The sequence below is a fragment of the Artemia sp. Qi Xiang Cuo genome, chromosome 15 (assembly GCF_049724085.1).
Source record: "Artemia sp. Qi Xiang Cuo chromosome 15, ASM4972408v1, whole genome shotgun sequence".
In the NCBI taxonomy this organism is placed as follows: Eukaryota; Metazoa; Arthropoda; class Branchiopoda; order Anostraca; family Artemiidae; genus Artemia; species Artemia sp. Qi Xiang Cuo.
In genome coordinates this window covers 25,465,178-25,477,930 of record NC_142808.1, presented here as the reverse complement: position 1 = coordinate 25,477,930, position 12,753 = coordinate 25,465,178, and the positions used below count along the sequence as shown (strand labels likewise).

Below are 12,753 nucleotides of genomic sequence, written 5' to 3'. Positions count from 1 at the left end.
CTCTACTCTCCTCCTTCCCTCTGTCCCCGTCTCAAACGCTTTAACTAATGTTCATCTATGGTAGAAGGTTAATGAGGTTATTTTCTCGTCAATTAAGTTATAAAAATTTATGTTTTAAGTGCACTGAATGAAATTCCACACCTACCAAAGAACATTGAAATACTGTAAAAATTGATTGTGTTGGACTAGTTTTATTTGCAAGTGTCGGATAACTTTAAGTTTTTTTTTGTTTTTTTTAGGAGGTGGAATCCGCTAAGAGAACCATAAAACCTAATATAGTGTATATTCTTTTAAAGATTTAAAGGCAATTTTTATTATTTACTCTATTTGTGTACCAGCGCGTCTTTATGCCGATGAGGCTAAATGTTTGAATATATATTAAAGTAAATTAAACTGTTCTAATGCAAAGTTTGGACAACATCGTTTTTCTTGTTTCTTAGCTCTATTATCGTTTTATTTCTACTTCTACCAGACGTTATATTTTCCTTCTTTTTTAAAAAGAAGATACTGCAGTACTTTTTTTCTGTAATGTAAGTTTTCTGTAATTTGCCTATATAGACAATTTATATATAGATACGAGTGGATGAAACAGTATCAGAATAGATAATTAGATAATTAAATAAGAATAGATGTTCTTTACAGACGCATTACACTGGCCTGCCAAAGAATCTTCGGATCTCTTTAAATTTACGTTACACTTACTTATCAAATATGCTATTAACTGGGATTTTTTGAATTCTTAAAAGGTAAAGGTTAATAGACCTTTCACTAATTCCAGTTGTTATTTGAATTGACAATGAATTTGAAGAAGAAGCAAAATCAGTAAAAAGGTTTTAAAATTTTTCATGAAAAGACGGGTTTGTAGTGCTAAAGAGAAATGTTTATATTTAATGAAATAAACAGAGAGCAGTCTTTCGTAAGGAAAATAATACAGTTTGCTCTAGTTTCACTGGAATGTTTGATATAGTGTTCTACTTGAACAGTTGCACAGAAGTTTCAATGAAATGTTTAATACAGTATCGTACTTCTTATTTTCTTCTCAAAAATGTCAGTTAAAATTTTTAATTATGGAAAAATCCACTATTTAGAAGGTTTAGTGGTATTGTCAGGGGGCACCACCTCCCCTCCCCTCCCCCTAGTATTTGATTTTCTTATGTATTTGCATTTAAAAATGTCTTAGTTTTGTGTTATCGTTAAAAAAAAAAAATCGTGAAAACCAACAACCCCTCCCCCTTCTTTACATTTCCTTGAATTGGCGCCAATGAGAAAGTCTGTCTGAATGCAACTTTTCATAGTAAATTCATAGCTGTAATATTTTATTCCGGCAAAAAAAAACATTATTAAATGCTAGAAGTGGTATTTTTTCCTTTTTTGATTTGGATTCAGTACCCAAAATATACAAAAAAAACGTAAAGAAATTCAAAAGATGTTTTTCGTTCATGTCTTATCTTCTATTTTGAAAAGAAAGACAATAATAGACAAAACAGTAGATTCATCGGTACCAATCCCTTTATATAGGCCTTTCTAAAAAGTCCAGTTTTCTCTCAGAAGTGTCTTGAATCATCTTGTAAAAACGGGTTTTTCAAAGCGTCTCTTCTTTCGTACCTCTTTTGGCTAAAACTATAAACTGATCGTTCTACCTTAACAAGAGGAAAAGTTTTAAATGACACGTGCTTAAACACATTTTGAGTTTCTCATATCTAGAGTCAATTGTTACTTATCCACCTTATACATTTTCACAAATTTGCATTCTGCTTTACCATTTTAGCGCATCCAACTCTTAACTGACACTTGGTTTGCAACATCAAATTCAAATCAGTATTTTTGGTCCGATCAACCCCATCCCATACCCCCTCTACCTATTTTTGGTAGTCCACTTCCCGCTTATTCGTGTGAAATTAATAACAACCGTTGCTGCACATCACCACTTCCACCAATAGCAGAGGAGTCTACTTTAGATGACTCATTCTCTAGTTTTGACTATGTGTGATTTTCACGTGTTCTGTATAAAGCACAGTTTTGTTTGTTTTTAAGTAACAATATGACTTTGAATCATAAATACCTATGAGATAATAATTATATTTATTTGGCTATTTAATTGTCAATTAGCTCATTATTATTCGTCTCTTACATTTAATTATTTAACTGAAATTATGGAATATAAAGTGAAGCTTCAGCCATAAGCAGATTAGAGCATACAGCCTCCAGTATACTAGAAATGTGTTTTGTCACCGAACCTTGTGTTAAAACTCTTTGGTCTTTGTTTATTATATTCCGTTTATCCTCCGTGGAACAATCTGAAAATGATCAGATTATGATGCACTACAGGTTTAAGCGCAGAATCACATTTCAGGTACTAGGTTTAGGATAAGGAGTAAAAAAATCGTTGTTTTGGCTAAAAGTCTTGTAATTTTTCATTATACGGTAGGATCATCATAAAAAAAGACCTGTCACTGGCAATCCTGGTTAATATACCGTGTTGTTATGAACAGCCGTTTTTGGTTTTTCTGTTTCAATTGTCATATGGGTAATTATTTTGTGTTCATTGTACATTTAAAGGTGTAGCTTTTCATTGTACTGTTCATTACTTAATTGCCCTTGAAATAGAAAATTATGCCCCCGAATGGATATTTCATGGCATTAATCCCGGTTAGTAGGGAATTTAATTGTGAACAGACTAAAATAAGAGTTGATCATCCGCTTGACTGTTTATTTAGCTAAGTCAAGTGATTTGGCTTTCTGAATGCTTTAAAGCCTTCGAGCGTAGTTTTTGAAAGCGGCTTGATAAGATTTCCCAATCCTTATCACTTTGCATGTCACAAAACACGCACTATCTCTAAAAAGGATAGAGACCAATCACTTATTTGCACGAGTTGTTGTGTTGTCTGTTTGTTCTCTAACTAACTGCTTGCCTCCCACCCCCTGTAGTTGGATAACTACAACCTTGCTGACGACTTCCTTTTCCCGATGAACACACGCCTGTCATACGCTTCCTCGCCTGAATCTGATGTCGATCTTTCACCCGAGCCTCGAATGCCAAAGGTGGAGCCAAAAAAGACAAGATTGATGAGAAGTAGCAGTGATCCATCTCTAGTCAGTCCCGAAGAAGTGGCACCAAGTTTCTCACCACCTTCTTACCCGAGAACCTCAACCAAGCAGGTAATTATCTGTGCAATATTTTGGAAGTGTTATTAGCAACAAGCAATCTGAGTTATACAGATTTGTCAATTGCTTTTTTTGTTTATTCGTATCATTATGTACACCTATAGCTTTTTATTTCACTTTAAAACAATTTCTCGTTCTACTCTTGAAAATTTGCTTCTTTTTTGTAATTTGTTTCTAATTGGATGTTTTTCACGATCATGTTGAGAAAGTACCGGAAACATAAGGGAATCAGGCGAATTAGTGAAAATAAAATTTTGGTATATAAATCTGTTATTAGGAAATTGGATGGCATTCATTCCTAAAGTCAATGTCAAATCAAAAAATGGAGAAAAGTGTATTACTTTTGAAATAGCCTAGACTGGACCTTCTACTATGTAGTTGCAAGGCCGTATTCAGGAAGGGGAGTTGGGGGGTTTGAACCCCCCCCCTTCAGAAATTGTTGTCTAACTCGTAAATATCTTTTAGGGCTGTGCAACCAGGGTTTTTGGAAGCAGAAAGTGGAAATTTAAATTCGGCAATAGGTCTTGATGAAAGGCTTGTAGAGTGAGTTAAAATAGTCTAATAATTTAAAATAGTTAAACTTAATAAGAATTGTTGTTTAAAAAAAAACTTTTCATAAAAATACTTGAATCACACGCGATCTGTCTGATATGTATTCATACACTCATCAAGTAAATCAACTTAAATTGGCTGAAATTTGTGACAAGTTGGTAGTAATGTTGCAACAGCTTTCTCGAAAAAAGTCTTGACCAGAACAATGAGATAAATTAACTTGATAATTTCCCCCCCCCCACCCCCTAGAAAAAAGGCTTAAAACAGTGCAATTATGGCCCCAGCCAAAAGCGAATTTAAATGTTAAAATCATTATCTTTCTTTTCCTGTAATCCTGCCAATAAATGGGCGCCTCAGATTATGCTAGAATTGTGTTTGCCAAAATTTTGAGCGACTGAGTGACATTAAAACTCATAAAACTTTGCCTGTGGTACCCAACAAAGTAGGAAAATAATGCATGTTATGTTTAAATCGTACATGTTTGTTACCATTAAATATAATTTTCAATTGATGTTAAAAAAATATTAGAATCTAAAAAAAAACATGGTTTAATCTCAGGGATTGCAGGTATTTTTGTCACGAACAATTTTTTTTACGTTCGGCTCATATGTCTTAGCTGCCATTCCAAATTGGAAAAACGTTTGGATAACTGCATTGGGATTTCCAATCCCAATGCAGTTATCGTTCCTATATTGGATAACTGCAACCGGTTCCTATACGTTTATCATTCAACCGGTTCCTGTACTTGTTTCCTTCCTTGAAAATGAAATCTTGCACAAATATGCTGAGTCGAAAATTGCCTTCACTCGTAAACCAGTCTGAAGCAACATTGGATATTTTTGCTTAGGAAAACCGGCCAAATATTTTTTATTGCTTGAAGTGAGTGATTCCAATGAAAGGTTACTTTGAGAGTCGATCTATACCCACTGCAGAGTTGTCTTCTTCAAAATATTAGGGGACACAAGTAGAGAATTCTTCAGTATTAATTTATTAGACAAGTAGACATTAGTAAAATTTTTCAAGTAGACATCAGGAGATGTGCCGAACTGTGCTACAATCAAAATTTTTTTGGAATCTTACAAGCATTGATTGAATTGATTTATCAAGTCTGAAAAAATCGAATAAGCTCTGTTTTTTTTTTTTTTTTTTTTTTTTTTTTTTTTTTTTTTTTTTTTTTTCACTGAAAGTAAGAAGCAACATTCAAACTTAGAACGAACAGAAATTATTCCGAATATCAGGGGTCCTCTCCCTCCTCTATCCATTGGTCTTCATTCTTAGGTTGTTTTTTTTTGTGCTTTAAAAAGCTTCCTATTCCAAATAAACGGCTATTGTGTTTGAGCAGTTGTTCTGAAAGCATTTGGACAAAAAAAGTCAAACTTTATCGCAAAGATTGAGGGTTTGAAGAAGGGGCAACCCGCTGCATATACAGAATAATTTCTGTTCGTTACTAGTTATAATGTACTTTTTCGTATGTGATATATTTTTATTCTCTTTTTTCTTCTCTAATAGAATCGTTACATACAGACCCATTATAAATGCATAAAAAAAATGAAAAATCTTGCTAACAGCACCCAAGCTCCAGAAAAGTTGTTTTAACCCTCTGTCCCTGAATGCTTGAAATGCTCTTGAAACTTGTAAGTCAATAGGGCCGTTTTTTAACTCAACAATTTGCTAATATATTAAATCTTTTTTAGTTTTTATTCAAAAGTCTTTTATCAATCAGCTGTGATCAGTGGTCTGAGAACAATGATGAGTATATCATCAAAGTTCTCTCATCAGTGTTCTATATGGCAGAAAGATGGCGTCTTTCGTGTTTTTTGCTAACATCAGTGTGCTGTAAGATCTTAGAACAAAGATGAGTTGAAAAAACGATACTCTCTTTATTTTCGTTTCTTTATTTTATTGTTTATAGAATCATAGTATCGTTTTACGGTTTTCTGAATATGGTACTTTCCCTTAGAACTATAACATTTTTAACTGTAAGATTCTTTTTAATTGGAATTTGCAATTAATTTTTTGTTTTAGCCATCTTCGGAGGGGCTTGATGTTCGCCGAATGGACCGAGAAAGTAAATATGGATTCATCGACTCAGGTTATTCATCGCGACCTAGTAGTCATCATCCAAATTCCCGGCATAGCGTTGGATCAAATCACAGGCAGCCTTTTGTCAAAGAAACAGGCTTACCCATGGATCCCCCACCTCCTAAAATTGACAGAGCTAGTAAGCCTCGGGCCTATGTTGACTCAGGAGGGTGTGAATCTGGTAGCGCGAGGAGGGGTACTTCTGTAGATCGAGATAGTAGAGATAAGAAAACAGTAAGTTGTTGCTCTCCAAATTGGCAGTTGTAATGTGATTGCTCTTGCTTTTGTAGCTGGAAACGGCTTGTTTGTCAGGGCATATCACTGTTCATATAATTATCCAGTATGATCATTCTCTATCTCACCCATTATAAAAACCCGGACCGGGGTGCGAGTGCTCCGGAGAACGTTTTTGCAGATATAAACATAGGCAAAGTCAGATTAGCGGGAATTCAGGTTAGTCTGTTTCCGATTGTTTACATCAAAGTGCATTGAAACAATCGGAAAAAGACTAACCCGCATTCCCGCTAATGCAGAAATAAGTGGGAGGAGCTTTTTGTTCGCACCGAGAACGAAGACCAGAAATGATCTGCGATAAGCTTACTGGTATATTCTGTCTACTGTGGGGCATATTCTGCAAAGTTGGGTAACGAAACGGTTTTTTTTTTTTTTTTTTTTTTTTTGAAAAATTTGCAATATTAATATAAAAAAAATAGCATTTTTTTCTATATATATCGTGAGGTAGGGTTAAATGTATACTACGCTTAGTTTGTTTTAATGAAAAGTGGCTTATTCTACTTATTAAACGAAAAAAAAAATACCGTACACCTGTGCACTGTTTGGCGAATTTTAAGGCATTTTGATCTGTTAAAGCTATTTCACAGTTCTAATGGCTATGAATTTACTCTAGAGGTCTTTTTCTTAGTTGAAAGAAAGTAGTAGTCAATCCATTATCTTTCGACCTGTTAGCCATTGTACTTTTTCTGTTCTCATTCAATCATAATTTTGTTTCATTTGACACCCATTCAGAGGTACAAAATGAACGTTCAAAATCTAATTAAAAACTTTCAGTCTTTACATTTTTCTTTGATTCTAGCGTCAGATACTTGATTAAACATTAATTTTGTTTGACCATAGCTTTCCCTATAAATTAAATAAAAACGAGTTTTTTCAACTGAAAGTAAAGAGCAACATTAAAACTTAAAGCGAACATAAATTTTTACGTATATGAGGGGTTCGCCTCCTAGTCAACACATCGCTCTTTACGCTAAATTTTTAATTTTGTTCGAATCACAAACCCCTGAATCAGAAAGGCCGTTTCATTAAAATTGATAGGTCTTTTGAAAGTATTAAAAAAAACTTTAGCGTAAAGAGCGAGGTATTAACTAGGGGGTGGGCCCCCTCATATGCGTAATAATTCCTGTTCGTTTTAAGTTTTAATGTTGCTCCTTACTTTCAGTTGAAAAAACTTGATTTTTTTTTATATAATTTCTGATCGTTTTTTAAATAATGCTGGGAAATCTGGCGCCCCTTCATAGAAATGTCCCTTTCCCCAAGGAAAGATCCTCCCTCATAACCCTCTCCTCCGACCCCCCCCCCCCCCACTAGAAAAAAACCCTTCCTGAAAACGTCTGTATACTTCCCAATAAACAATACTATATGCAAACAATGGGCTAAGTTCATAACTTGCAGTCCTTCCCCTGGGAACTGTGTGGGATTAAGTCATCCTCAAAGACATATTTATGAGGTTTTCGACTATGCTGAACAAAATGGCTATCTCAAAACTTTGATCGGATGACTTCGGGAAAATGAACGTGGGAGGGGCCAAGTTGCCCTCCAATTTTTATTGTCACTTAAAAAGGGCACTAGAACTTTTAATTTCCGTCCGAATGAGCCCTCTCACGATATTCTTGGACTACTGGGTCGATACGATCACCCCTGGGGATAAAAAAAACAAAAAACAAATAAACACGCATCCGTGATCTTTCTTCTGGCAAAAAATACAAAATTCCACATTTTTGTTGAAAGGCAAGTTTGTACTCATAGCCAAATTTTTTTTTCTTTGTTTCTGTAAAAAAAAATGTTTGTGGGGGGGGGGGGGTGTTTCTTCGTTGTTTTATGGAGGATTCGTTGTGAATTTTTGCCGTACAGGCTCCCTAGAGCTTAATGGTAAACCATTTTTATACATTTGTTCTTTTTTTTTATTGTCCTCTAATAAATTACCTCTCTTCTCTTCTCTTAAATAGAAACATTCTATATGGCTAATTTTAATAAAACTTTCCAAACAGAATCATTCTAATAATACTTTCAATTATAGCCTATTTGGTAGTATGCTTTTACGTCGTGAGAATGCTTGAATTCTAATAGTATTTCATTGCAGATAATTTTTATCTTCTTTATAATTTAGGCGAGCTATGAAAGCACATCTTCGCAAGAAGCGTATCCTCGTCATAGCGATTTGTCAGGTCAAACTCCTAACGCTTCAAGTTTTCGGACTCGAGAGCCAACAGATCAATCTCGATATTCGAAAGAGAAGTCTCAAGATCGAGGGAGATCCACCGCCAGACACCCAGATCCATATAGATTCTCAAGATCTAGTACAAACCCGCCTCCTGGATCTAGTACAAACCCGCCTCCTGGATCACCCTCCCAAGAGCTGGCTCTGAATGGCAATTATGGGTAACAAAAAACTTAATTCTTTAGCAACCTCTTGTCGTTCTTTAGCAACCTCTTGTCGTTCTTTAGCAACCTCTTGTCCTCTTGTCGTTGAATCTCCAAAGTAGTGTGCTCAGGATGAGAGTTTGAATTGAGAGATTGAGAGTTTGGATGAGAACTAAATATAAATTCTTGAAGATTTTTGGATTTTGGCGGCGGAAAATTTTTCTAAGCTATAGCCCATAGAATTATTTGTATGCACTTTTCTTTTTTTTAATCTGGCTTAACACTTGATTAAAAGATGTTGATCGGTCTGTTACAGGGCTTACAGGACAACCTTAAATTATCAGTATACTTTTATAGTAACGTGATACCACCCCTAATTAAATTGATGTCACCATTTCACTTCTAGCTAAATTTGTGTTGTTTATATATCTTAAAGTCTTTCTACTTTGTAGATAGAATGATTTTTTAAATATGTTTTTTGATAGATCCAATTCATAAGTAATCTTAAGATATTTTGTCAAAAAACAGAAGAACTTGAAGACTTAGGGAACAGTACCTGAGGACGAGCTTCTCTCGGTGAAGTGAATTTTTTAGACGTACTTCCGGTGTATTCTCCCCTCCCCCCTCGGAAATAAGATCTCCTTGCACCCTGATTCATGCAAAAAAAACTTGTGTAGTTTTTATCGATTTAGTTGTATTGACATTCATTTTATCTTATTTTTTTGCCTTGTAAGTTCGTGAATTAATAGAGGAGACCGGCCCACGTTCGCCACTTTTCTCGTTTATTTTGTATATAATTAGATTTTTTTTAAATCAAGTTTTTTCAATTGAAATTAAGAAGCAACATCAAAACTTAAAACGAACAAATCATTACTTACATGAGGGGGGTTGCTCCGGCCTCAATACCTCTTTCTTTACGCTAAATTTTGACTTTTTTAGAACTTTTGAAAAGGGTTATTATTCTAATTAATCGGCTCTTGTGTCTTAGGAGTAGTTTTGGTACTTGTTAAGAATCCAGTAAGTACACAAAAAGTGAAGTTTTGTTAATGCTAATGAACTAAAACAAAATAGGATGAAAATATAATAGTTCATAAACAAATTTGGGTCTATATATTTGCATATTAGAGGGGTGGGGTAAAGCAAAGCATATATTAAATACGTAACCTAATCTAACTTAAGCCAACCTTGGTACTTTTTTTTGCCCCTTCAACCCAAAAAAACTAAAGTTTAAATCTTTGCCACGGAGTGAGCAACACCTCACAAGGCAGAGACAGGGCAGAGAAAGCCTGTTTTTCATGTAACTCTCGGTCTTTAACGCGTGTACTGGAGGCAAAGAAGAAAAAGTGCAAGGAACTCGCAAAATCCCATGTGGTCTGGTATATATTTAATAATACGTCTATGGTTTGCCATCGTCTTAACTCAAGTCAAGAAAAGCTCTTACTCCTCTAGAATTAGTCCTAAAATTTTTTGTTTATCAGATTTTTAATTGTCTTTCAGAATTCAGATACAAAAAATAAACATGCTTAGGACAGAAGCCTATTCAAAACCAGCCTTCTATAAATCAAATCCTAGTTAATTTTACTGTTGAAGGCCATCTCATTAGATTGAACACTACTACCGACTAACGCATCTTGTATTCTCAAAGGTCAATACCAAACTTCAGTCTATCGCCAAGTCTTGAAGTCCCGCCTGAGACTGAGGGCTTACCTAATCCTGTTACAACCCAGGAGTTTAAGACACACGATTCTCACACGACCAAACTTCAGTCTTTCACCAAGTCTTGAAGTCCCGCCTGAGACCGAGGGCTTACCTAATCCTGTTACAACCTAGGAGTTTAAGACACACGATTCTCACACGACCAAACTTCAGTCTTTCACCAAGTCTTGAAGTCCCACCTGAGACTGAGTGCTTACCTAATCCTGTTACAACCTTGGACTTCAAGACGCACGATTCTTCTTCGGTAAGCACAAACTTTCTCTGTCCTACGCACTTCAAGAATAGAACATCAAGTTCAACTGGATATTCCTTCAGAACTTTTGCAGCTTCAAAACTTTCAGAAGCACTTAGCACTCTTTTTACCTGCAAGTCCAGCTAAAACAAAGTCATTTTTATTGGCTTGTTTCCCACATCTTCCTCATCTTCTTCTAGCTTAAGACTGTCCTCAAACTAATCGTCAAGCTCCATCTCAACGTGATAAGACTCACTTTCAATCTTGAGGAACAATTACTTGCTTGCTTATTGCAATTTAGCTTTCTTTGCGCTCTTCTTCTCCTCGGTTTTCTGTTCTCTCTTCCTCGTTTTGCAGCTTTCAGTTCCTCTTCCTGGAGGATGCTTTCCTTCACTGTGGTATCAGTCAAAGTTTTGGTGGTCTTTTTTTTTTACTGAACGTCTGATTTGTTTTCTCGGATAAGCTTTCGGAAATGGAGTCACATTGACTAGTTCATGAAAGCTTTTTTCAGATTGTCCGCTTAAAGGGAATCCTGAGAAAGATTGGGTATCGTTCTCATGGTTGGTGGGCTGATTAGCCCCTTCATCGTCAGCAGAAGAAGCAATAGGTGATGGAGGTGTCATGTTACCATAATTCGAAGTAGATGGTCGATCAGAGCCATATGAACTGAGGAACTCTTGATCTTTGAAAATCTGGGGATTGAAAGGGAAAATGCCGGTGCGGGAAAAACCGCTGATTGTGTTTCCTGGGGTCACTGCTTTGGAATATGCTTTCCAGAAAGCTCAGATGTTATACCTTGAGATATTCTTGCATTTATGCTCTGCCATAAAAGTCGCAGATTCCCTGTTGTAGAAAGCCTTCAAAGGAAACATAACTGACCTGTCAAGTGGTTGCAGCTTATGCGTTGTATGAGGTGGAACGGTGAGCGTGCTGACTCTGTTTTATTTGGCTAAGTCAAGCGATTCACTACTGTAACGACTAATGTGAATGTCAAGTATTAGAAGCACAGATTTAGCCTTACTCGGTCTTGTATGACTGATAAAATGGTTTATCCAAACAAGAAATAGAGCATTACACATGCAACCAGAAGCCATTTCTGATCCGTGAGCAATAGTGCGTGGCGGCGCTCCTTTGAACAAGAATTTGGGGCAATTCTTGTGAGGAAAAATGAGTATAAGAGGGGTGCTATTACCCATGGCACTGACGCAAACGCACAGTAATATTCTGCCCTCTTTCTGCTGACGTTACCTTGCCAACTTGTTTCTGTCCTTTTGCTGCAATAATTTTTCCTAGCTTGTGGGCTGTTGATAGTCCGGTTTTGTTTACAATATAAATATTTTGTGTGGTAAATTTGTGGCGCTCGTACACATCACCAAGATTTTCAAAAATATCCCAACTGTCACACAATTGAAAGCAGTTGCAAGGCCAAGACTTGCCAAGATCTTCACCTGCAGCATTTTGATTGTCGTTGCTTATCCATGTTAATTTGGGATGGTAAGTCCTTTGGCAAGAGAATACCTGCAAGCAACCTGACGAACTTCAAGCAGTGTGAAACCACAATGCATATGGCACACGACTTGCAATTATTTAGCAAGAGTATTTTCTTGTTCTTCTGTAAAGATCTGTCTTGTAGCATAAAGTGGTTAGGAAAATGAGAGAGGTAGAAGCTCAATATCCACATCCTGTTTCTCAGCCTTGGTGATGTATCCCCCAGAGTTGTATATGGTATTTCATGTTTTTTGCAGCCGTTTTCTTGTTCTGTTTCTTTATAATAACTTCGATTACAGCTGCTTGGACCAGCTGAGAGTAAATACCCCCCTTCTTCCTTTCTTCTGCTGGAATAGTTTTTCGCGTCATTATGCCCTAAAATAAGTTTAGAGTATTGCAAGCCAGAGAAGTTTTTTAGTTTTAGTTTAAGTTTATTTTAAGTTTCCTCACCATGCTATTTTTCTGGGCCAAGTAAGGTTTGATCCAACCATACTGAATCTTCCAGGCTAAAGTACATGGGATTTTCGTTTCTTTATTGAGTGTATCTGACAAAAGTAAATGTCAATGAAGTGTGTTGCAAAAATTTAGCTTTCCTAGTTCGCCAGTCCTAGAGTTGCGAATCAGGCATGTTTTTCTTCTTTCTTTTTTTTTTGTGGTAAACGTGGGCTTTTTCCCTTTTTGGAGAAAAATCGGTAGTGTCCAGTTGTTATTGTAGATGGCGATAAATGTTTATCATTAATAGTTTACTAAGTCTCAGATGTTTCTGTCGAGACAAAAAGTTGTCTCTTACCTTTGCGTTCGAGACCGATTTTTTCATTTTTCTTTAACAGAAAAATTTACTTTTCAAGCCCTAAAAATCA

General features: G+C 35.9%; 1 protein-coding gene across 4 annotated transcripts in view; it reads left to right on the top strand.

Moving 5' to 3' along the window:
* Nucleotides 1-12,753, top strand: part of pyd (zonula occludens-like protein polychaetoid) — a 253,318-nt gene that overhangs the window by 229,124 nt on the left and 11,441 nt on the right. For all 4 annotated transcript variants that reach the window (XM_089101630.1, XM_089101631.1, XM_089101633.1 and 1 more), the window contains 3 exons: nt 2,929-3,159; nt 5,743-6,033; nt 8,204-8,475. In XM_089101630.1, coding sequence (XP_088957756.1) covers nt 2,929-3,159; nt 5,743-6,033; nt 8,204-8,475 — 794 coding nt within the window. The remainder of the gene's footprint in view (nt 1-2,928; nt 3,160-5,742; nt 6,034-8,203; nt 8,476-12,753) is intronic.